This window comes from Mustelus asterias, chromosome 8, assembly GCF_964213995.1.
Source record: "Mustelus asterias chromosome 8, sMusAst1.hap1.1, whole genome shotgun sequence".
In the NCBI taxonomy this organism is placed as follows: Eukaryota; Metazoa; Chordata; class Chondrichthyes; order Carcharhiniformes; family Triakidae; genus Mustelus; species Mustelus asterias.
Genome location: NC_135808.1, coordinates 67,479,103 through 67,506,013, shown reverse-complemented (window position 1 = coordinate 67,506,013; position 26,911 = coordinate 67,479,103). Strand labels below are relative to the sequence as shown.

Genomic DNA, 26,911 nt, shown 5'->3' with positions numbered 1-26,911 from the left:
TCTCTGAGAGATAATAAATCCCCTCCTTTTCTTTGTGTCCTCCAGCTCTAGTCTTCCCCCAAAAGGAGAAACATCCTCTCTGCACTCACCTTGTCAAGACCCTTCAGGATCTTATATGCTTCAATATGATCACCTCTCTTTCAGCAGAACTCCAATGGGATAGTCCTAACATCACTGCACCCTCTCCTTTCCTTCCCTGCTATGTACTCTATGAACGGCATGCTTTGTCTGTATAGTGTGCAAGAAACAAGACTTTTCACTGTATCCCAATCCATGTGACAATAATAAATCAAATCAAACATGCTCAACTTTTCCTCATCAGGTAATTCTTCATCCCAGTGAACCTACTCTGAACTGCTTCTCATGTAATTATATCCTTTGTTTAGTAAGGAGACCCTTTTTGTAAAATGCTCCTCTTCCCCATTTCCTATTTTATTCTGTTGTCTTTAGTTTGCAAATAGGATCTTTGGTGCTGAAATTCTATACATGCCACTTGACTATAATCTGTCCAAACTCTTCGTAGTTTTAAACATCTGTCACATCATAGGAGCATAGGAATCGGGAGCAGAAGTAGGCAAATTCAGCCCTTTGAGCCTGCTCCGTCATTCAATCAGATCATGGCTAATCTCTCCCTGGTCTCAAAACCACCTCCCCACCTGCTCCCCATGTCCCTCTTTCCTTTTTTAAAATTAGAAATATGTCTATCTCCCTCCTGAAACCATTCATCTATTCAGACTCCACCGTGTTATAGCGCAGCGAGTTCCACAAATTCACCACCCTCTGCGAGAAGTTGTTCCTCATCATCTCAGTTTTAAATCTACTGCTCTCAATCTATACCTATGACCTCTTGTTCTAGATTGTCCCATAAGAGGAAACATTTGGTCTACATTTACTTATCAATCCCTTTTAAAATGTTATATACCTCGATCAGAACACCTCTCATTCTTCTAAACCCCAGCGTGTACAAGCCCAAACTGTTTAATCTCTCCCCATACGTCAACCCCTTCATCCCTGGAATCAGCTCTCACTTTGCAAAGGAGAAACACTCACGTTTATTAATCTTTCCCCACATGCTATTCCCTTACACACACACCATCCCAACGTGGAAATATATCACCATCCCTTCGTCGTCACTGGTTCCGAATCCTGGAACACTCTACCTACCAGCCCTGTAGGAGCACCTTCACCACAAGGACTGTAAAGACTCAAGAAGACGGCTCAGCACCACTTTCTCAAGGGCAGTTAGAGATGAGAAATAAAAACTGGCCTTACCAACGACGCTCACATCCAAAGAATGAATAAACAAGAAAGACTTGGTCTCACGAAGGCCCAGATCCAGTTTTAAAGTGACCTTTCTGAATTTATCAATGGTATATTCCATTCTATGCACCCCCTCACTCCCCCAGCTTTTTTCACAGACAGAGACCATTTTGCTGATGGTTTTAATCACTGACAATCCAATAGCATGTCCTAGTTCTGTTACCTCAAGTGCATTTCCATTTGGCACATAATCCACATCAATCAACAAAAATACTTCAGATTGAGAAATGGCAAAAAAAACGTAAAGGAGGTGGAAGGACTGGTGGATGAGAGGCAGCGGGAATGTTAACTGTAACAACATGCACCCTGAATCCTCTACTTTCCTTCTCTATGAACGGTATGCTTTGTCTATATAGCGCGCAAGAAACAATGCTTTTCACTGTATATTAATACATGTGACAATAATAAAGAAAGGGTGGCACAGTGGTTAGCACTGCTGCCTCACAGCACCAGGGACCCGGATTCAATTCCCGGCTTGGGTCATTGTCTGTGTGGAGTCTGCACGTTCTCTCCGTGTCTGGGTGGGTTTCCTCCGGATGCTCCGGTTTCCTCCCACAGTCTAAAAGATGTGCTGGTTAGATGCATTGGTCATGCTAAATTCTCCCTCAGTGTACCCGAACAGGCATTGGAGTGTGGCAACTAGGGGATTTTCACAGTAACTTAATTGCAGTGTTAATGTAAGCCTACTTGTTACTAAAAAATAAACTTTAACTTCAGATCAAAATCATGGCTATCGGACTACTTCAGCATTAGGAGAGGAAGAGTTCCAACATTTAAGTGTTTGCAAAAATTAAGGAATGAAGGGAAATTGTCAACGTCTATCAGTGGGGCACCTCAGGAAGGAATGACTGACCCTGCCACACTGCAGGCTTGTTGAGATGGCCACCTCAGGATGTGAATGCAGAATATGTCTAGATAGACTCTGTGTTGTAACAGAAGTGGCAGTAAAAGCATTGGGAGACTGCAGAATGTTTCAATCAGCTTAAATGCCTTGTAGTGTAGGGTGGGTCTGACTCAATCATGCAACATCACCACTGCTGATAGTTCAAGGTGAACCATCTTTGCATCACTTGGAGTTAAATAATTCAGCTCCTTTTGACAGCTGCTGCTATTGCTTTCTCTTTCCAATCTTTTTCAACATTCTGAATTTGTTTGTCACGCAGTTTGTTACTTTTTATGTATCGTGGTCAGCCAGTCAGAATTTATGATTCTATAGAAGTGACTGCTCAGAGCCTTAATGGGGAGGTGTGGAGGAAGATGGAACAGAGAAGACATTTTATGAAATGTGCATTTTTAAAAATCTTAAACAGGTCATCAGAGATGGAACATACCCTCTGAGGGGTAAATCTTTCTGTCAAATAGGCTATCTGTATGCAGATTGCTACTTGTTGCCATCAGTCTTCACTGACTAATTCAATTAGAATCTGTTCAGTGTTCACAGAAGTGAAAGCTTTATTGTTGTATTCTGTGTTACTATTCCGATCAATTTGCATTTCCCCTGATTCAGGAAGGTTTCGCTGCTTCAGGCAGGAGGCCTTACCCACTATCTTTAAGAGTACCTCTGGTACTGAAGTGACTAAAATGGACATTAGGTAGTTCACAGAATCCATAGAATCCCTACAGTGCAGAGTCTGCACAGTCACCAAGAGAAGATCAAGGGTGATTCTCAAGAAGCAGCAGGAGGGGGAGTAGGGAGAAGGAAAACTAGCTGAGAAACATGGAACTCTTCTTCTGGGCTGCTCTTGGTACATCTCATGTAGTCCACTGTGACTAATACTTGCAGTGGTCTGAGAGCTGGCACCTCAAAGATACAGAATGTCTATCTCCCAAAAGGGATGCGGAAAGGGAGCAAAGCAGAGGTGCAGTTATAAAGTTAAAATGCCCCATAAAAAGGGAAAAGTAAAGATATGGGGTGGGATCTTACCGGTTCACCACGCCGGTCGATCTATGTGTAAACAGCACACTGCGAGAACAGGGTGCCTGCGCAATGGCGCCCCTAGAGCTCAGCAGCAGGCCTCATGATGAGGCTCCAAATCCCTACCCCCCCACACTGGCGAGATTCACATTACGGCCTCTGTATTGCACAGAGTGCCATAAACTACCATTACTTACCTTGCTGGAAAAACCAGCAAGAAAACTTCCTGCTTTCTCCCCCATTTTACATTTATAATTTTTTGAGAAAATTCCGCTTATGATTGAACACATTTCTCTAGAACAGGGAAGACTGAGGAACGATCTGATGGAGGTATTTAAAGTTATGAAAGCGTTTACCAGAGTTGATGTAGAGTGGATGTTTCCATTTGTGAGGGAAGATCAGATCTAGAGACCATAATTATAAGACAGTCACTAATAAATCCAACGGGGAATTCGAGAGAAACCTCTTTTCCCCGAGAGTGGTTAGAATGTGGAACTTGCTACCATCTGAATTGGTCAAGACAAATAGCGCAGATGAACTTAAAAGAAAACAAGACAAACACATGAGGGAGAAAAGAGTACAATATAAGGGTATGTTGAGAGGATGGGATGTTGGAGGGGTGAGAAGGCTTGGGTGGAGCGTAAATATGGACCAGCTGGACTGTATGGCCTGCTTGTGTGCTGTACATTCAATGTCAGAGTATGTGTTCTCTCAATTGTTACCTTCTTTTTAGATTTGAAGACATTACATCTGAAAACGTTGCTGGAACCATCTCTGGCGATGTAACTGAAGATCTTGAGGTCTTGGGAGTCATGTGACACATAGAATATCCTGTGAGGAATGAGTGTAAAGAAAGTTGGTTAGGTTGATTGGAAGCTACGTAGAGTCTCGCATCACAAAGGGTAAAAGCAGAGATTGTCAGCCGCTTACTCTGTAAAGCATCGAGTCCAGGGAACTGAGTCAAAATCATACGGGTTGCTAAATGCGATAGTTTCAGCCCTCATTCATTATTGAGGAACTGTGCTGCAGTTGCCAGGAAACACTGCACTACAGCTGATGTACTTTGTGTCCTGAGGACTTAAACCAATCTCAGGAGACTGACTAAAGGTGATCGTTAACTGTAAAATACTGCAGGTGCTGGAAACCTAACAGAAAATGTCAGAAATACTTCTGGCAGAACGGACAGGGAGAGAAACAGAGTTAACCGACTCCCAGGCTGCCTGATCTGCCCTCTGTATGTATCCTGCAGCTTTCTGTTTTAATTGCAGACTTCCAGCTCCTGGAGTAATTTGGAATTTTTTTTTGCCAATCCCTGGAGGGGGTGATCGTCCTTTCATTGTCATGGGAATGTCTCAACTTTTCCACTTCTGTGAAGCCAACTGGTTAGAACGAATCGTCAAAGGTGAAGAGGAATAATATAACTTCACGCACAAGTGAAGAATACGCTTTTAAAAGATGTTGCTCAAATGACTGCTGCAAACTGTCAGAATGCACTCAAATGCCAAACCCCATTCATTTTCCAAAAGTACAATTTCCTTTTATTAGCCTGACATCATAAAATAATCATGTGCATTGAATTAATTCTTTAGAAGAGTCTGTTTTTTTTTTCGATTCTCTTCAGAAACATCAAGTTCTTTTCCAACAATCCTCAGAGTAATTGGTTTGCCAGTGTCACTGGATCAAGGATTTAAAAGGAACTGAAATATTTTGCACTGCAATAAAATAAATAGACATTGAAATGATTTAAATTCGAATCATCTTCAGAATAAATTCCTGCAGATTATCTAAAAGAGGTACACAGGCATTTCAAAATCTCCACTGACATTGTATTTGCGTGTGTGTGTTCTTGTTTTATTTATTGTTTAAGGACGTGTGGATTTCACTGGCAGGGCCACCGTTTGTTACCCATCCCCAAATACCCTTAAACTGAGTCAACCACATTGCTGGGGTCTGGAGTCACATGCGGACCAGACCAGGTAAGAACAGCAGATTTCCTTAGTGGGCCAAATGGGTTTTTACAATTGATGCTCATTGTCATGGTGACCATTACTGAGGCTGCAAATATATTCCAGATTTATTAATTGAATTTAAATTCCACCAGCTGCCATGATGGGATTTGAACCCATGTGCTCAGAACATTAGGCTGGACCTCCGGATTACTAGTTCCGTCACATTACCACTACGCCATCATCTCACTCCCTTTAAGTCTATTATTGTTGCTGGCGAGCTCCTGGAGGAGCAGAAATCCTCCTCCACCTCCTCCATAATAATGCAGCCCATTGCCAGCCGGGGTTTTACCTCTTCTCCTGATCATTGAAAAACCACCACCATCACCACCACACCCCTTCCTCCACACCCTCAGCCGCCCTGGCCCCCCAACACTGCTCGACTACCCAATCTAGCTGCCAGTTGCATCTGCCTCCAGACTGTCAGTTTGGTGCCCAGTTTATTTGTTGATATGGACCTGACCTCTTACCATTACTAATTGGGGAGCAGGATGGCACTCTCCACCAATTTCTTTTAACGCATTCTTTCATAGGACATGGGCGCCACTGGCTAGGCCAGCATATTTCCAAGTCAGGATGGTGTATAGTTTGGAGGCAAACTTGCAGATGATGGTGTTCCTGTGCATCTGCTGCCCTTGTCCTTCTAGATGGCTGGGGTCACAGATTTGGGAGATGCTGTTGAAGGAACCTTGGTGAGTTCCTGCAGTGCATCTTGTAGATGGTACACACTGTGCAGCAGTGAAGATGGGAGTGAGAGCTGGAAGTGGTGGATGGAGTGCCAATCAAGTGGGCTGCTTTGTCTTGAATGTTGTTGAGCTTCTTGAGTGTTGTTGGAGCTGCATTCATCCAGCCAAGTGGACAGTATTCCATCACACTCATGACTTGTATCATGTAGATGGTGGATAGGCTTTGGGGAGTAAGGTGGTGAGTCACTTGTCACAGAATTCCCAGCATCTGACTTGCTCTTGCAGCCATTGTAATTACATGGCTGATACAGTTCAGTTTCTGCTCAATGGTTATCCCAGGGTGTTGATAGTGGGGGTATTCAGTGATGGTAATGCTATTGAAGGTCAAAGGGCAAAGGTTAGATTCTGCCATTGGCGTAGTCATTGCCTGGGCTTTGGTGGTGTAAATCAGGATCCCAATCCTCACATACCGCACATTTTAAATTCAGGTGAAAATTCAATAACTTTCAAAAGCACCATTTATTCTTGATTTGAACTGGACAGAGGAACAAACCTATCTAGATCTTGCAAGCTGCCATTCAGAGGCTGTGTTCCAAGAGTTATTTGCCCACAGGATGTCTATTACTTTTTAAGAACAGGATTAGGATTAATGTTAAGTGACATAGTGGAATTCCAGAGGTCTAATGAAAGAAGATCTGCACTCAAGCATGTACGGCTGACTGAAGATGCTGAGGGGCTCAAACAGGCTCACAGGCAAAATGTTTCATTTCAACATAGAATCATAGAATCTCTACAGTGCAGAAGGAGGCCATTCAGCCCATCGAGTCTGCACCAACCACAATCCCACCTAGGCCCTATTCTCATAATCCCACATATTTACCCTGCTAATCACCCTGACACTAAGGGCAATTTAGCATGGCCAATCAACCTATCCCACACATCTTTGGAGCATGGGAGGAAACCAGAGCACCCGGAGGAAACCCACGCAGACACGGGGAAAATGTGCAAACTCCACACAGACAGGGACCCTAGGCTGAAATTGAACCTGGGTCCCTGGCGCTGTGAGGCAGCAGTGCTAACCACTGCGCCACCATGCTGCCACGGCCGACGCAATGCTGGAACAATGATTTAAATGCTTGGATAATCTTAGGGGCCCCTTCAAGACCAACCTCATTGTTCCCAAGCTTTGCAACAGGCACAGGATTGAGGCAAAGCGTTTTATAAGTAATTTGCTGCCGACTTTGAAAACATTCCACAACGGACCAACTGTTTCTGCACTGTATCAGCCCCGTGAGGGAGGGATGGGCAGAGTTTCAGGCTGGCAATCCAGTCGCCTGGGTTTCCCCGCAGGCTGTGGAGTTTTAACTTCGCAAAGTTGTATCTTATGGCCCGAACCAGTTGCCTGCCTGGCACATTAGCCTGATTGACAGGCCCGGCATCTAGTCAGGATCGAACCGGCACAGGAACAGGCAGGCCTGATCTCTAACCCTGGGGTGGATGGTGCGGGTGTCATCCCCGCTCCAAGGCAGCCTTTGATTTGGGGGAACGGCGTGATTTGGGAGACCTGGGAAGAAGCACTTCTGTTCCTGGCCCACAAGCAGTGCTGTGAAAGCACTCACCCTCTTCCCGAAGCTGTACTTGCCTCGTTTTAGTTGCTGGTTTTCCCAGAGCTCACTGTAAAAGCTGCAAGTCAGCTTAAATCACAAGCTGCCAGTCTTATTAATGTAATTAAATTGCTAACCTTTCCAGGAGAGGGTTGGCTGTCTGGTCCTTGTCCCGTCCCCGTTAAACCCAGAGATGGATGAACTGAATTAGGTTTCACACTTTAAAAAAAAAACTTAGTCCCAACCCCAATTAAACCCAAAGTAAACATCGCAGGAGGATACCCTTACATTCTCTCTGGTTGTCTGTCTGTTAGCACCAGTATAAACATACAATAACTTGCATTTATATAGCACCTTTAAATGTAGGCAAGTATCCCAAGGTGTATCACAGGAGCATTATCTAATAAAAAGAATGGACTCCAACCCAAGAATGAGGTAGATGGTTAAAAGCTTCGACAAGGAGATTGTTTTCAGGAGGGTCTTTAACGAGAAGAGTGGAGTGGAGAGGCAGATAGGTTTAAGAAGGAGATCCCTGTGTTAAGGAATTAGATGTTTGCAGGCACGGTTGTCAACAGTGGGACAATGAGGGAGATGCAGAAGAGTTAGGGGAGGCAATGGCCTAGTGGTATTATCGCTGGACTATTAATCCAGAAACTCAGCTAATCCTGGGTACCCGAGTTTGAATCCAACCATGGCAGATGGTGGAATTTGAGTTCAATAAAAAATATCTGGAATTAAGAATCTACTGATGACCATGAAACCATCGCCGATTGTCAGAAAAACTGGCTCACTAGTGTTCTTTAGGGAAGGAAATCTGCCATCCTTATCTGGTCTGGCCTCTATGTGACTCCAGAGCCACAGCAACATGATTGACTCTCAACTACCCTCCAAGGGCAACTAGGGATGGGCAATAAATGCTGACCAGTCAGCGACACCCATGTCCCACAATGAATTTTTAAAAGTCCAAAGTTGGAGGGGTGCAGAGTCCTTGGAAGGTTGTACGGCTGGAGGAGGTTACAAAGCTACAAGCATTTGAACACAGGGGAAGAGTGTTAAGAACGTAGACATGTGGCACACAGTGAGGAGGATAGTAATAAATGTCAAGAAGTCACAGACAGGCTGCTAGAGTGGGAAGATACATAGCAGATGAGATTCAATGCTGAAAGGTGTGGTGCAATTCATTATGCAGGAAGAATGCGGAGAGACACGGGCTAAATGGTACATTTTTACAGGGGGTGCAAGAAGAGAGAGAGAGAACTGGAACTGTTTGAGTCCACATTTTTTAAGGAGTTCGAACTGGTTAACAGAAGTTAATAAAACAGATGGGATCCTGGGTGTTATGAATAGAGGCAAAGAGAACCGCAGGGGGTGGGATTTTATGGCTGTGCTCACCCCAAGACAGGAAAACCGTGCCGGAGTTCAACAGATCTATGCATGCTCCATGTCCCACCCGCTACGATTCCCATGGCGGGAGGGACGGGAAAATTGTCCCACTATTGACAACCGTGCCTGCAAACATCTAATCCCTTAACTCAGGGATCTCCTTCTTAAACCTAACTGCCTCTCCAACCCGCTCTTCTTGTTAAAGACCCTCCTGAAAACAACCTCCTTGTCGAAGTTTTTAACCATCTACCTCATTCTTGGGTTGGAGTCCGTTGTGTGAAATGTATGGAAACAACTGGCTTGACCCCAGCTGGTGTATTCTGTTCAATTCTGGGCACCACACTTTAGAAAGGATGCAACGATTTTGGAGAGAGTGCAGAAGAGATTGACTAAAATGGTTCCAGAGATTACAGTTATATGGATAAACCAGCAAGAAGATTAAGAGGTGATTCGATGGAGGCATTTGCGATCATGAGATGTCCAAATTAAGACATACTGTTTCGAACAATCAGAGGACACAAATTTTTGACGAGGTGACCCGAGGAATTTTGTGAACAACACGTGGTTGTGTTACGGAACGCACTGCCTGACAGGATAGTGGATACAGATTCAGGTGACCTTCGAAAATAAATTGGATAAATACTTGAAAAGAAAGAGAAACATTGCATAGATCCAGGGAAAGAGCGGGGGAGTGTGACTATGTTGCACTTCAAAAGGGCTAGCAGAGACTCAGTGGGTCAAACGGTCACCTTCTGTTTTGTACTATTCTATTATAGCAGTGAGGTGTTGATGAAGCGGGAGGATCGTGGAAAGATTTGATCTGTCCTGTATTTCAAATGAGGTTCAAAAATTTAATTGAAATTGCACATTACAAGCAAAACAAAAAGGGGAGAATCTTCACACATAGACTTACAATGTTGCTACACAGAAACTAGAGGAATTCTTAACTCCAATCTCTTACTCGGAGATAAGGCATATTGATCTGAGCAGCTTTTCTTTCTTTGACAGCAAGTAACACACTATTAGCTTGCTCGCACAATGTTTAGAAGAGCAAGCTGAGGAATCCTGTTCACACAACAAAAGAAAATAAAAAGCAGGAGGAAATGAAGAAGTAGATAAAAATAACTCAAGCGGAATTCTCCTTGCCTGACACAAACACTCACAGACAGCTTGAGATTAACTCAATGGTCTGACTGCTGAATACCTTTAGTGTTGGAGCAGCCGAGGCTTTTAATGGATTGTCTTATTCTGTAATTATCTGTTGCGTTTCTCGGGTGATGGCATGCCTTCAACAAGACTCTCAGTGAACAAAGACAAACAGAGGCTATTTCTCTGCCTCATGAAGATTATTTACTACCTTTCCTAAAGAAAAGTTGTAATTCTCTCTCCTCTGCTATTGAATGTATCAAGCACACAAATAAATCTCATTAAATATATAGATGTTTCACTTCAACCAGCTCCTTTCCTTGCACTGATACCGATTCCTTTCAATCTTTCTCCACTTCCCTGAAAGGTGCCAATTCCTGCTGGGATACAGTTGTGCCACCAGTACATCTCTCAAATGGTCATTCTTCACGTGCATCCTACAGAGTGAGTGTCAGCAAGTTATCTAGAGACACCACTGCGGCGGGATTTTATGGCATCACTCAAGCGAGAGCGGAAATTCCCTCCCGAGGTCAACGGACATTTCTGTTATCTGCCCCTCGCCCACTCCAAATCTGTGGAGGGCAAGGCGGAAAATTCCGGCAAAGATACGGATTCCGTCTCTACCTAGCATCAACCAGCAAACTATTTGCAGCAACATCAATTAGGAGTTGGAACTTTGGTCGATCATTTCTTCCTCTTTGCGCCGCACCCCCCCCCCCCCCGACCCACCCCCCCAACCCCAGCCTGGTGATAATGGTGCCAATCACCATCTCATTTCAGCTAAACTGTCACAGACTTGAACCCATGGGGTTCAGTAGCCCGCGGTGGTCGCCAACTGCAACTCCAATCATGCTGGTGCCAAGGGCTGGGATTTTCCGGTCCCGCCAATGGCAGGCATCATCGCTAGCGGGACTGGAAAATCCCGCCCAAGATGCCTACACAGATTAAAATGGAAGTTAATTTGACTGGATAAGTCATCGATTCTTTCTTCCCTGGACCAGACCCCCAGGTTAGGGACCAGTTACACTTTGTTTAAAGCTGCCACTCCACGGTTATGGAACAAACAAAATAAGCAAGAAGTCAGACAGGTAAAACGATTTACAATATCTATCTTATACTCTAACATTCAGGATTAACACAAGGTCAGTGTGAATTAACAGGCAGGCTGTTGCATCTAACACCCATTCTGCACATCAAAGCAAATGTGGTAAGGAGACATCCCACGGATTTCTCAGCAACCCACCCCGATGTCAGTGAGCATGGTGAGCCCACCGACCTCTTCAAACTCTGACTCCCTTATGAGGGATTACAAATCTTCACCCTTACGTTTTGAAGATTTATACTCAGAATTCCTTCCAAAAGTCACTCCAACTCGGACTGTCTGAATGATTATTCACCTCTTAGGGTTCTCCCGAGACTCTGTTCCCCTGGATTCCTGAGTCTCCACTCCAGCACCAACTCGCAGGCACAGTTTTAGTTCTTCAGCTGCGCCAAGCAGTTCACCACTGCTCCAAAGCTTTACCTTTGTCCAAATTGCCTGCAATATGGAATCACCAATTTTCTGTTGCCTTCTCCGATCTCCAGGGTGTCTCCCATGTCCTCAGTACTTGAAGCCTGCCACCCACCACATTTTTACTGCTTAGAGCTTCTTCCTTTGCACCTCTTCCTCGTGGTCCCTACCAGTAATTTCCTCCTCCTGATGGTTCTAACCTGTGTTTTTTCTCTCTTTCTCTCTGGGATCTCCCTCAGCCCCCTCTCCCTGTCCCAGAACTCCTCTCTGGTGTGGTGTCCACTCCTGGTTCCCAGGATCAGGTTTTTGCGCTGTCCTTTTCAACTTGTCCCTGCCTCAAAAGAACTCTAAACCAGTTGACTGTGCCTGTGCAGCCTTCTCCCAATTCATGCACGTGTGGGAACTCCCGGGTCTGACAGGACTTGTAGAGGGCGACATTACACCTGCTTTGCTGCAAGTGCAAATGGTGATGTGGGTGCAAAATCTCACCAGTTTCAGGCAGTTAAGAAAGAATAAGGATATCCTGATAAGATGAAATGAAGGAAGATGGAAAATGGCTTGTGTGGAGCATAAACACTGATAAAGACCATTTGGGAACATCTTGGGTGGGATTTTCTGCACCCCTACATACACAGACACAGACACACACACTACAATATATGGATATCATTATGTTGTGACTTAGGAGATCAGGAGAGAAAAAGTTAAGGATACAGCAGGATGGTTTCTCCAGAGAAAGAGGACAAACAGTATTTTTTCTGAACTGAGGGTTAGTTGGAAGGCTGATGAAAGGTGATAGACGATATAGGAGCACTCCTTTTAGATCATGTACAAGATATTTATCCATCACCACTGTTCACAGAGTATAATGTTCAAAAGATTGAACATTCTGCCTTCCTGTTGGAATTTCTGTTTTTCCTTCACAAAATGATGATCCAACACACTTCTTGTCTGTTCCTTCCAAAATCCTTGGGGATTCTTGCTTCACCAGACAATCAGTGAGTGAACAGTACGTACCCTGTCCCCTCCCACACACTCATTCTGGAATAGATTGTGGGCTAGAGCATCTTGCACTCTGTCTACAGGAGGGCTACAGGGAATGGAACAAATGTGTAAAATACAATCACAATCTTGACAGTGTTCTTGTTATTGTCAGCCCTTCCCCCCCCCCTATCGCTCTAACATTCTCCAGCTCCACAATCATCCAAGAACTTTGCATTCCTCGGATTCTGGCCTCTTGTGAATTCCTGATTTCCTTCATTCTGCCAATGGCAGCTGTGCCTTTATGTGTTTAAGATCTAAGCTCTGCAATTCTCTCCACACCTCCCACCTATCTATCTCCTTACAACTTCCCTCATTGACAATACCTACCTCCTTCTTTGGCTTGGCATCAATTGCTTTGTCTGCTCCTGTGAAGCACCTCGAGACATTTTATTACTTTCAAAGGAATGTAAATGCAACCTGTTGTTTTGTCTGTTAAAATGATACCAAAAATGTTAACTGGATTGGTCAACAGAGATTAAAGGTACTTTTTATATTCATTCATGGGAAGTGGGCGTCGCTGGCTGGGCCAGCATTTATTGCCCATCCCTGAGGGAACTTATGAGTCACCCACATTACTGTGCGTCCGGAGTCACATGCAGGCCAGACCAGGTAAGGATGAAGAATTCCTTCCCTAAAGAACACCAGTGAACTAAGGGTTTTATGACAATCGACAATAGTTTCATGGTCAGCATCAGGCTTTTAATTCCAGATTCTTATTGAATTCACATTTCACCATCTGCCAGGGTGAGGTTCGAACCCAGGTCCCCAGATCATTCCCCATGGTCTCCAGATTAGTAGTCCAGTGACTTCATTTTAAAAGAGAACTTTTGGCTGTTCTTTCCTCGCTCTGGCTCTTCCCCACATAATATGTAGCCATGATGTGGAGATGCCAGTGTTGGACTGGGGTGGGCACAGTAAGAAGTCTCACAACATCAGGTTAATGTCCAACGGGTTTATTTGGAATCATGAGCTTTCGGAGCACTGCTCCTTCCTCAGGAGACTGACCCGAGGAAGGAGCAGAGCTCCAAAAGCTAATTGACATTGGACTGGATGTAAATGATCCCATGACACCATTTCCAAGTAGAGCAGGGACCTTCTAGCTGGCTTCCAGGGACCAATATCTATCCATCAACAAACAGCACTTAAAAATATCCGATCATGATCATGTTGCTGAATGTGGGAACTTGTTGTGAGCAAATTGGCTGCCTAGTTTCCTGCAGTACAATAATGGTTACACTTCACAAGTAATTCATTGGCATTGAAGTGCTTTGAGACACAGAGATCCTGAGAAGTGCTATAATCAATGCAAGTCTTTTGTTGTTTTAAATGTGATACTGCACAGCCATAAGATGGCTGGCGTGGAAGATGGGGAGAAACATATTACACTACTAAAGCAGGGAGTACTTTCTTATATTGGAACATTATTAGTAGGACATCCATAGAATCATAGAATCCTACAGTGCAGAAGGAGGCCATTCGGTCCATCAAGTCATATGGGGTAGAGCCTGGTTGGGACCACAATCCCAACCAGGCCCTATCCCCATAACCCCATGCATTTACCTTAGCTAGACCCCCTGACACTAAGGGGCAATTTAGCATGGCCAATGCAGCAAACCCGCACATCTTTGGACTGTGGGAGGACAAATACATGAATAGAGGGATATGCGCCCAGAAGGATAGGGGGTTTTAGTTCAGTCGGGCAGCATGGTCAGTGCAGGCTTGGAGGGCCGAAGGGCCTGTTCCTGTGCTGTCATTTTCTTTGTTCTTTGAAACTGGAGCACCTGGAGGAAGCCCACACAGACACGGGGAGAACATGCAAACTCCGCACAGACAGTGGCCCAAGCCGGGAATCGAACCTGGGTCCCTGGCACTGTGAGGCAGCAGTGCTAACCACTGTGCCACCATGACGCCCCAAAGGGAGAACTTTACACTATAACTACCCGTGTCACTCCCAACCTGGCAGCACTTAACGCAGACTCCTCTATTCCTGGAGCAACACCTTTGCTTATTGCAAATGGAGCAAACGTTCACACACATAAAAAAGTCAGAGAAAAAAGATTTCAGATATAAACAAAGACATAGAGCACAAAGTACAACTCGTGCGCACAGAGGATCCCACCGCACATTGACTGAAGGTCCATGTTAAATAGAAAAAATGTTTTTACAAAAGCAAGGTTTATCAAACTGACTTCAGATATTCTCCCCTCACCGTCCGCTCCACACACACACATTGTATTCAAGTCAAACTTTCATTAATTAAAATGGGTGAGTGTCTTCTGTAGCATACTACAAGGCAACTGTTTGAAAAACCTGTGCTGCTTTCCCTCCTTATCATTCGGAAACAGAAGCGTGTATATCATCAATCCACTTCAATGACAAAAACAAGCAGAATCCAGCACACACAAATCAGCTCTACAAAGGTTAACCTTGAATTACCACAATGCATGCCACGCTCACTGGAAAGCCCATTTTCACCTGTCAGTTTGTCTGGACTAAGTTTGGGGATGTGTGACTCCAATTCTTCCCCAAGCTGGAGCAGATTAGTATCACTAAAATTCAATTTATTTCAAATAGAACATTTATTTTGATTTTTCTCTGCTGCAAGATTACTGAAGGATGACTCGCCACTCATAGAAACAGCAATTGGACTAAGCTGACACCGCTCACAATTAGCAAAGAAAGTCTCTTAGGAGGGACTGAAGGGCTGAACATTATTGGGCATTTTTACAGTTCAATTCACACCACAGGGCATTGCAAGAACACCACAGTGCGTTGGCTTTCAATTGCTTTCCCTCACTGGTGAATCACGAATTTTTATATCAGTAAACTTGCCCTTTCATCTTCAAGTACAAAGGAGTTTTAACATGCTATAAAAGAACTTGAATTTAAGCACCTGCTTTTAACCTCTTAAGGTCTGAAGCAGGCAAATTGTCAGCCGGAATCATCTCCTCTTGCTGGTCACGGCTTGGCAGTGGGAAGGGCATTTATTTTATGGGATTGTGGGGTACTGTACCCCCAGATCTCAGAAACAAACTTGAGCTAGGGGCCTTTTTACAATTGCTATCCACTAACTCTTGGTAGCCAGTTTGGAGAAGATTAATGGATGTTAGGAAGGGAGCTGAAATATGTCTGTTGAAGCCATGAGTAAAGATATCCCAATGGGTTAAAAGATTTTCAAAACCAACAGGTTGGCAAAATCGATTTAATTACGGGAAGCAGAACATTTCCCCACACCTTAATGCAAAAGCATCGAGCTTTTCATCCATTCGATCACCTTCATATTTAAATGAGCAGCTAAGTCCAATAAAAATGAATGTTTTCAGAGGAAAATTAAGGAGGTGTGAGACGACCTTGGATAGTTTGCTGGGAAATAAACAATTTTAACAGTTATGACTGAAAGAGAAGAATGTCACATATTTATTCATGGTCAGTATGTACAGACAAAATATTTTAACACACTAATAGAGGAAAGAAAGAAAGTCCTTCGATATATACGATGCCTGTCACAACTTCAGAATAGCCTCGAAGGTTTTACACAATGCAAACCTTTGTATGGCGTAGTGACAGATGTAATGTAATTGCCCTCATGTTTGCATGTTGGTTAGCATTGTTGCTTCACAGCGCCAGGGACCCGGGTTAAATTTCAGCTTTGGGTCACTGTCTGTGCAGAGTTTGCACATTCTCCCCGTGTCTGCCTGGGTTTCCTCCGGGTGCTCCGGTTTCCTACCACAGTCCAAAGATGTGCGGGTTAGGTGGATTGGTCATGCTAAATTGCTCCTTAGTGTCAGGGGGGCTAGCAGGGTAAATAGGTGGGGATAGGGCCAGGGTGGGATTGTGGTTGGTGCAGACTCAATGGGCCAAATGGTCTCCTTCTGCAATGTAGGGATTCTATGAATGTAAAAAAATGTGCTCCCACAAATGGCAACGTGACAAGGACCAGATAATCTGCTTTATAGATGTTGATTGACCAGGACACCAGGGGGAGCTCACTTGGTCTTCCATCAAATGGTGCCACGCAATCTTCCATACCCATCTGAGATGGCCGACAGGGCCTCACTCGAACATCTCAACCCACAAATCTCTGATTCTGAAGTGACCCCCTGTGCCACAGCCTGTGATTGACAAGCAATTAAAAGGTTCAGTAGCACAGCGGTTACGTGACTGGACTGGTGACCCAAAGGCCTACCCTCATAATCTAGAGTTCAAATCCCACTGCAGCAGCTTGAGAATTTGTACTTAATTGAAAATAAATGTGGAAATGAGAAGTTGTGACCTAGTAAAAATGACCACAGAACTGTCAGACTGTCATAAAAATCCATATGGTTCACTAATAGCTTTTAAGGAAGGAAACTTGCCATCCACACACTGCTCAGCCTATATCTAACTCTTATCTAATGCTAAAGTGGTTGACTCCTAACAATATCAAACCACAAGAAAGGAAAAGGATAAAACCAAAAGGATCCCTTGGGTGGGGTACACTGAAACTGCTTTGATGTAACTGGGAACTCAGCTGAGGCCGCGGAATAAGTGTAGACCACAGTATTCGCAACAACAATAACAAACATTGACGTAACACCTTTAACATTGTGCTTCACAGCAGCATTACCAAACTAATTCTGACACTGAACCACGTGAGGAGAAATTAGGATAGGGAATTAAACCTTTGCTCAAAGACATCGGTTTTTAAGGAGGTCTTAAAGAAGGAGCGATAAATTTAGTAAGGGAATTCCAGCCGTGAATTAGGATCGGGGCAGCGGAGTTTTGGATGAGGTCCTTTATATGTAGGGTGAAGATGGGTCACTGGCCAGGAGTAGTCAAGTCTGTTATAACGTAACCAATGGTAACATTGGAATCTGTTATAATGTAACCAATGATAATCACTATGTTGGGGGTATACTACAGGCCACCCAACAGCCCACGGGAAGTGGAGGAACGGATATGTCAGGAGATCTGGATATGTGCAGAAAAAATAGGGTTGTTGTAGTGGGAGACTTCAATTTCCCTGGTATAGACTGGAAAGTGCTTAGGGCTGGGGGTCTGGACGGGGAGGAATTTGTAAAATGCGCACTGGAAGGTTCTTTGGAACAGTATGTAGATAGCCCAACTAGAGAGGGGGCTATACTGGATCTAGTTCTGGGAAATGAGCCCGTTCAGGTCGTCAAAGTTTCGGTAGGGGAACATGTGGCAAATAGTGACCACAACTCTGTTAACTTTAGGATAGTAATGGACAAGGACGAGTGTTGTCCTAAGGGTAGGGTGCTAAATTGGGGGAAGGCTAAATATAGCCGGATTAGGCAGGAATTGGTGGCCGTTGATTGGGAGAGGCTGTTCGGGGGTAAGTCCATGTCTGGTATGTGGGAGTCTTTTAAGGAACAGTTGATAAGGCTGCAGGACAGGCATGTGCCTGTAAAAAGGAAGGATAGGAAAGGTAGGATTCAAGAGCCATGGATAACCAGGAAAATTGAGGATCTGATCAAAAAGAAAAGAGAGGCGTACGTTAGGTCCAGGCAACTGAAAACAGATGGAGCTCTGGAGGAATACAGAGAGAGTAGGAAAGAACTCAAACAGGGAGTTAGAAGGGCAAAAAGAGGGCACGAAATGTTCTTGGCAGATAGGATTAAGGAGAATCCTAAGGCATGTTATTCATATGTTATGAACAAAAGAGTTGTCAGGGAAAAAGTCGGATCTCTCAGGGACAAAGGAGGGGAATTATGCTTAGAACCCAAGGGAATAGGGGAGATCCTAAATGAATACTTTGCATCGGTATTCACAAAGGAGAGGGACTTGTTGACTGGAAGTGTCTCAGAGGGAGGTGTTGACCCGTTAGAGAGAATCTCCATTACAAGGGAGGAAGTGTTAGGTTTTTTAGGTAACATTAAAACTGACAAATCCCCAGGGCCTGATGGCATCTATCCGAGACTGCTCAGGGAGACAAGAGATGTAATTGCTGGGCCTCTGACGGAAATCTTTGTCTCTTCATTGGACACAGGTGAGGTCCCTGAGGATTGGAGGATAGCGAATGTGGTACCGTTATTTAAGAAGGGTAGCAGGGATAACCCGGGTAATTATAGGCCAGTGAGCTTGACGTCCGTGGTAGGGAACTTGTTGGAGAGGATTCTTAGAGACAGGATGTATGCGCATTTAGAACAAAACAATCTCATTAGTGACAGACAGCATGGTTTTGTAAGAGGGAGATCATGCCTTACAAATTTGGTGGAGTTTTTTGAGGAAGTGACAAAAACGGTTGACGAAGGAAGGGCTGTGGATGTCATCTATATGGATTTCAGTAAGGCATTTGACAAAGTCCCTCATGGCAGGTTGGTTAAGAAGGTTAAGGCTCATGGGATACAAGGAGAGGTGGCTAAATGGGTAAAAAACTGACAGAGGGTAGCAGTCGAAGGGTCTTTTTCCGGCTGGAGGTCTGTGACCAGTGGTGTTCCGCAGGGCTCTGTACTGGGACCTCTGCTATTTGTGTTATATATAAATGATTTGGAAGAAGGTGTAACTGGTGTTATCAGCAAGTTTGCGGATGACACGAAGATTGCTGGACTTGCGGATAGCGATGAACATTGTCGGACAATACAGCAGGATATAGACAGGCTGGAAAATTGGGCGGAGAAATGGCAGATGGAATTTAATCCGGATAAATACGAAGTGATGCATTTTGGAAGAACTAATGTAGGGGGGAGTTATACAATAAATGGCAGGGCCATCAAGAGTATAGAAACACAGAGGGACCTAGGTGTGCAAGTCCACAAATCCTTGAAGGTGGCAGCACAGGTGGAGAAGGTGGTGAAGAAGGCATATGGTATGCTTGCCTTTATAGGACGGGGTATAGAGTATAAAAGCTGGTGTCTGATGTTGCAGCTGTATAGAACGCTGGTTAGGCCACATTTGGAGTACTGCGTCCAGTTCTGGTCGCTGCACTACCAGAAGGACATGGAGGCTTTAGAGAGAGTGCAGAGAAGGTTTACCAGGATGTTGCCTGGTATGGAAGGTCTTAGCTATGAGGAGAGATTGGGTAAACTGGGCTTGTTCTCCCTGGAAAGACGGAGAATGAGGGGAGACCTAATAGAGGTGTACAAAATTATGAAGGGTATAGATAGGGTGAACAGTGGGAAGCTTTTACCCAGGTCGAAGGTGACGATCACTAGAATCATAGAAACCCTACAGTACAGAAAGAGGCCATTCGGCCCATCGAGCCTGCACCGACCACAATCCCACCCAGGCCCTACCCCCATATCCCTACATATTTACCCACTGATCTCTCTAACCTACGCATCTCAGGACACTAAGGGCAATTTTTAGCATGGCCAATCAACCTAACCCGCACATCTTTGGACCGTGGGAGGAAACCGAAGCACCCGGAGGAAACCCACGCAGACATGAGGGGAATGTGCAAACTCCACACAGACAGTGACCCAAGCCGGGAATCGAACCCAGGTCCCTGGAGCTGTGAAGCAGCAGTGCTAACCACTGTGCTACCGTGCCACCCATCACGAGGGGTCACGGGCTCAAGGTGAGAGGGGCGAGTTTAACTCAGATATCAGAGGGACGTTTTATTACACAGACTGGTGGGGGCCTGGAATGCGCTGCCAAGTAGGGTGGTGGAGGCAGACACGCTGGCATCGTTTAAGACTTACCTGGATAGTCACATGAGCAGTCTGGGAATGGAGAGAAACAAACGAATGGTCTAGTTGGACCAATGAGCGGCACAGGCTTGGAGGGCCGAAGGGCCTGTTTCCTATGCTGTACTGTTCTTTGTTCTTTGTTCAATAACATTGAAATCTGTTATATTGTAACCAATGACAACATTGGAATCTGTTATAATGCAACCAATGATAACATTGGAATCTGTTATAATGTAACCAATGATAGCATAGGAATCTGTTATAATGTAACCAATGATAACATTGGAATCTGTTATAATGTAACCAATGATAGTATTGGAATCTGTTATAATGTAACCAATGATAGCATAGGAATCTGTTATAATGTAACCAATTATAACATAGGAATCTGTTATAATGTAACCAATGATAGTATTGGAATCTGTTATAATGTAACCAATGATAGCATAGGAATCTGTTATAATGTAACCAATTATAACATAGGAATCTGTTATAATGTAACCAATGATAACATGCTGTGAGGGTGAGCTGACCAGGTATAAATAGAAAGCAGATGGGGATTGTGGGAAGCTGATGTGGCCTGAGTGTTGGTGTAAAGAAGTTCCTTTATTAAACCTTTTTCTTTGATTTACTTTATGAAGTTAGTTCTTTTATTGCTAGCAACTGAAGATCCTTACTGCCAGATGAACAACTGTGAATGAGTGCACACCCTCACTAAACAGCTCCCAGTATGGAAGTACCCAAGCCCACCTCGTGATTATCTCTGTCTCTTTGTCCACAGAGGCATTATTATAGGAAAATCCTGGAAGAAACGTGGAGCAGCATCGAGTTTGTGAAATTTTGAGTGGATTGCCACTCCTCAAGGCCCAGGCCATTGTGCTCTCGGCAGCCACAGATACTGACCGACAGACAGAGTACTCTACAGATATTCAAGATGGAGCTTGCTTTGATCTCAGCCTACTTTCCTTCTCATCCAGCTGACTTTTCAGTTGTTGTGAAGGGGAAAGGTCAAAGGTCCACTCAGCCACAGCTAATGAAGGCTGCCAAGGGAAAGCAATTAGAATTGATTGGCACGCTCCCCTTGGATGTGAAAACTCAGAATTCTGCGAGCTGATTTATAGATTCGTATAAATGCCACAGCAGCTCACAGCTAACAGAGAGAGGATCACTGACTACCACGAGAGCCCCGTTAATGAATCACCCACTGACAGGCCACAGCTGATGTTAACAGTTATTTGGCCAGATTTTTTCTCTCTTGGTATCCAACAGGTGCAGCATAACTCAACTGTTGTGTAGCTTGTAGAGGAGAGACGTTGTTAATTTGCTTGGTCCAGGTTGTTTGCTTAGCCTGTGGCAGGGCTTAGCAGGGAGATTAAGAGAGGCAGGCCTGAATTCAGAGCTGTCAAGCCTCCGGGCTTGCCCTAGAGTCACTAGGAATTGCAGATTAATCTCCAGGACACAGCTCCAGATGAAAAATAAAGAATGTCTGAATGTAGAATTTGTTCAAGCTTCAATTTTCTTTCATTATGGAGAAGAACAAAGAAAAGTACAGCACAGGAACAGGCCTGCCAAACCTGTGCCGATTATGATACCCTAACTAAACTAAAGAAAAAAAAACCTGCCATCACTTGGTCCATATCACTCTATTCCCTCCCTATTTTGTACCCAATCCAGATGCTTCTTAAATGTTGCTAATGTGCTTGCTTCCCCACTTCCTCTGGTAGTGCATTCCAGGCACCCACCACTCTCTGCGTGAAAAGAATTCTCCCGCACATCTCCCTTAAACATTCCCCCCTCACCTTGAACCTATGCCTTGGAAAAAGCCTCTGACTATCCACCCTGTCTATGCCTCTCATAATCAAGAGGAGCTTTTTCCCTGCTGCTGTCAGACTTTTGAATGGACTTACCTTGCATTAAGTTGACCTTTCTCTACACCCTAGCTGTGACTGTAATGCTACATTCTGCACTCTCTCGTTTCCTTCTCTATGAACGGTATGCTTTGTCTGTATAGCGCACAAGAAACAATACTTTTCACTGTATGTTAATACATGTGACAATAATAAATCAAATCAATTTTGTAGACCTCTATCAGGTTTCTCCTCAGCTTCCATCTTTCCAGTAAAAACAATCCTAGTTTATTCAACCTCTCCTCATAGTCAACACCCTTGAGACAGGCAACATCCTGATGAACCTTTTTGGCACTCTCTTCAAAGCTTCCACATCCTTCTGGTAATGTGGTGACCAGAACTGCACACAATACTCCAAAAGCGGCCAAACCAAGGTTTCACATAGCTCTCTTTTCATTTTCTGTCAATGAAGATGGGTGTCATCTTTCCTTTCAGACACAAGACCAGCAAGTCTTCCCTTGCTGCTGCACATATTCCCAAAAGCTTCCCCTCAAGAATTTTTTTTCATTTTCTTTTAATATATGGGTGGCATGGTTAGCACTGCTGCCTCACAGCGCAGGGATCCGAGTTCAATTCTGGCCTTGGATGAGTGTTTGCCTTTGTGGAGTTCGCACATTTTCCCCGTGTCTGTGTGGGTTTCCTCTGGGTGTTCTGGTGTCCTCCCACAGTCCAAAGATGCGAAGGGTAAGTCGATTGACGATGCTAAATTGCCCCTTAGTGTCCAAAGATGTGTAGGTTAGGGGAATTAGCAGGGTAAATATGTGGGGTTATAGGGATAGGGCCTATTTGAGGGTCAGTGCAGACTTGGTGGGATACATGGCCTCCTTCTACAGTGGATTCTATAATTTTCATTTGTTAGTTTGGAAATGTGGGGAAAAGGCTCTTTGAGTTCGAATAAAACACAGATCAATTGAGTAACAAAGGCCTGGTCATTTTCCAATTGGTCTGGGAATGCAAAGCACCCAGAGGATGAGCCAAATGGTGGGGTCAAGGCGGTTAGAGGCAAGAAGTCCAGAAACAGACGCAATCGGAGTTGGCAACCTTACCATAGCTGCAGCTGTGTTACACCCCTAATCCTGACATCAGAGGTTCAGCAGCAGAAAGGCACATAGACACTAACACCAGTCGATTGGATGAAAAATAGACAGCAGAAAAATCGATCTTTGGTTTTTCCTTTGGATTCCCACATCACTGCTGGGAAGTCCCAATGCCAGGCAGCTTTGGCCTTTTGTTAGGTCTAGTGGTCTGGATACTTATGTACACATACACATGAACATACTGTTCTGATATCTTGTTGGAATAATATAACAATCACACTATCCATACGGTCAATGCCCAGGAATGTGAAGTGGGAGTCAGTGACATCCCATCACACCTCATTAGCATTCTAAAGTGGAGCCTGCATCGATACCAGCCGCAGCTCCAGTCAGGCTCCACTGGGGGAAAGTCTGCAAATCTTAGGGTAGCACACTGAGCGAACCCATACACAGCAAAGTGGGACAGAGCAGGAAACTGACCCTGCTCTTTCTAGCTTTCTCATTAACAAGACATTCTCCAACAATCAATTCTAGAATGCAGCAAAGCAAGTGTCAAATCTATGTACAATAATTAGAAGTCACACTCTCTCACAAAGAAGTGAGTATTTTTTTGACAATGTACAGTGCAATTTTGTGTACTGATGTAAAGCAGATTTGACTCTACGTTGTCAGATAGTCCGATGCGTCACCATAGGCTAGATTGGAACCTGACTGCCCAAGGCTTAAAGTCGAGTAGAAATGCATGACAGTGCAATTCCATCTCAACAGTCACTGGCTTAATTTGTACCTCACAGAGATTCCATTATGATTCTTGGCACGACATGAGAAAAACACCAACAGTAGAGAACATTGGGGATGGCAGGTTCAAAGTCGACTGTTCCTCCCAAGCATGTTACATTTACCACCCACCATGCATCAAACTACTCAGTGATACTGAACAGGGGCAGGCCATTCAACCCATTGTGCACGTGCTGGCTCTTTGAAAGAGGTATTGCATTGCAGCCAGTTCTCTGCTCTTTGACAGTCTTGCATTTTCTTTTCATTTTTTAAGTTTCGATCCCATTCCCTTTTGCAAGTTAGAGCTGAAGCTGCACTAATTCATGTAGTGTGTTCCAGATCACGATTCACCGCATTAAAAAATTATCAACCAGCCTCACCCCAATGCCACCCCCCACTTGCCTGCATTCCCTCCAGTTCTTTCGTGACTACCTTTAAATATATATCCTTTGGTTCCAGCCCATCATCTCATGTGAGAACACCATCCACCAGGTACACGGTACCTACTCTTGCAACTCGGCCAACGTTGTCTACCTGATACGCTACAGGAAAGGATGTCCCGAGGCATGGTACATTGGGGAAACCATGCAGACGCTACGACAACGGATGAATGAACACCGCTCGACAATCACCAGGCGAGACTGTTCTCTTCCTGTGGGGGAGCACTTCAAGCGGTCACGGGCATTCAGCCTCTGATCTTCGGGTAAGCGTTCTCCAAGGCGGCCTTCACGACACACGACAGCGCAGAGTCGCTGAGCAGAAACTGATAGCCAAGTTCCGCACACATGAGGATGGCCTAAACCGGGATCTTGGCTTTATGTCACACTATCAGTAACCCCTACAGCTTGCCTTCTGGACTTGCAGAATCTCACTGGCTGAGCTGTCTGGAGACAATACACATTTCTTTAACCTGTGCTTAATGCTGCTCTCCACTCACATTGTCTGTATCTTTAAGACCTGGTTGGCTGCAGAGATTCACATTCTAATCAGTATTCTGTAACTTGATTTTGTGTCTCTGTGCCCTGTTTGAGAGCAGATTTCCACTCCACCTGACGAAGCAGCAGCGCTTCGAAAGCTAATGGTATTTGCTGCCAAATAAACCTGTTGGACTTTAACCTGGGGTGTTGTTAAAGCTCTTACTGTGTTTACCTCAGTCCAACGCCAGCATCTCCGCATCAGCCCCTCCTGCCAATGGAAACAATTTCTTCCTGCACCCAGTCCCAGACTGTTATTTTCTGAAAGAAACCTAACTGGCACTGACATGAACCAACTGCTTCTATTGTCTGTCCAGGGAGTATGCTCTGGAGACTGACTACTCGCCCACTGAAACGCTGGCCAGCCTCTTGGTAATGGGGTGAAGACACGGGTAGGCTGGCAGAACCACATGGCAAGACATCAGGGGGGGTGGGGGGCACTGCCATGCCATTTTGCCAGTACCAGGAAAGCTGGCGGCTGCTTGCCCGGAGTCCAGTTGAGCCAAGTAATTGACATGGACTGGAATTTACCCATCCTCTTTTGGTCACCACTGCCCACAGAGCACTTGGACAACTAAAAACTGAACTGTTTCAAGTACAGGGGAGGGCTAAATCCAAACAGTTTACACTAAGGTCAGGCAAGGTTTACAAAATGAGGTGGCACAGTGGTTAACAGTGCTGCCTTCCAGCATCAGGGACCCAGGTTCAATTCCGGCCTCGGTTCACTGTTTGTGTGGAGGTTGCGCATTCTCCCCATGTCTGTGTGGGTTTCCTCCGGGTCCTCCCACAGTCCAAAGATGTGCGGGTTAGGTTATTTGGCCATGATAAATTAACCCTAGTGTCAGGGGATTAGCAGGGTACATATGTGGGGTTACGGGGATAGGGCCTGGGTGGGATTATGGTTGGTGCAGACTCGATGGACCGAATGGCCTCTTTCTGCATTGCAGGGATTCTATGATTCTATGAAAATATCCAAAGACAGGGAACACCAACAAATACCCTAAGCGCTTTGCAAACCCGTTATAACGCTGCACTGAATTCCCATCTGCATGGCATCAAACTGAAATAAGGCACAAATCTTGCCTCCAGGAAATGACTCTCCATTTCACTCGGTAGCTCGGTCAGGCCCTGTTGCTGAATTTACAATGCAAGTTGAGCACTGCGGCAGAGATGCAGTTGCCTCCCACCAACCAACAATAACGACGTGCAAATACACTCTCAATAACATCTGGATAAATACTGTCACAAAATTCAAAGTAATTGATGCTCAATAAAGGTATCTTGTAAAATAAAGATTTTACAATCCTGGTAAAAGTCTGAATGAAACACAAATCAGAGACCACTTGCCTTCGATTAGAATCCAAAACTGAGTGGAAATCATAGTTTCAAATACCTGGGACTGCTCTATGGATCCAACCCCTGCACATCATAATGCCAAAATGCACAGTGGTTAGCACTGCTGCCTCACAGCGCCAGGGACCCAGGTTCAATTCCCAGCTGTTTATAGTGCCCTGTATCTGTGCGGAGTCTGCACATTCTCCTCATGTGCTCAGGTTTTCTCCCACAGTCTGAAAGATGTGCAGGTTAGGTGCATTGGCCATGCTAAATTCCTCAGTGTACCCAAACAGGTGCCAGAGTGTGGCGACTAGGGGATTTTCACACTAACTTCATTGCAGTGTTAATGTAAGCCTTCATGTGACACTAATAAATAAACATAAAACTTTAAACAAAATTGCTTTAGTCCAGCCATGGGAACTAAAGTATTTGCAACAATATCAGATGCTGGGTGTGTCTGGACCTGTCCTTGCTCCAGGCCATGGACTGGAAGCTGGCCAGGTCTGAATGGATCAGTGCCATTATTCCAAGCATAAGGGGCTCGCAATCTGTAAGCTCCCAGTTAGAAAGATTCTGGGTGGGATCTTCCTTTCCCCACTGGCCACCATGGCGACCAGTGGCGGAGGCGGCTCACTA

At 44.8% G+C, this 26,911-nt stretch overlaps 1 protein-coding gene across 6 annotated transcripts in view; it reads right to left on the bottom strand.

Moving 5' to 3' along the window:
- Window positions 1–26,911, bottom strand: part of nos1apa (nitric oxide synthase 1 (neuronal) adaptor protein a) — a 394,570-nt gene that overhangs the window by 148,816 nt on the left and 218,843 nt on the right. For all 6 annotated transcript variants that reach the window (XM_078218123.1, XM_078218124.1, XM_078218126.1 and 3 more), the window contains one exon: window positions 3,958–4,066. In XM_078218123.1, the coding sequence (XP_078074249.1) occupies window positions 3,958–4,066 (109 nt within the window). The remainder of the gene's footprint in view (window positions 1–3,957; window positions 4,067–26,911) is intronic.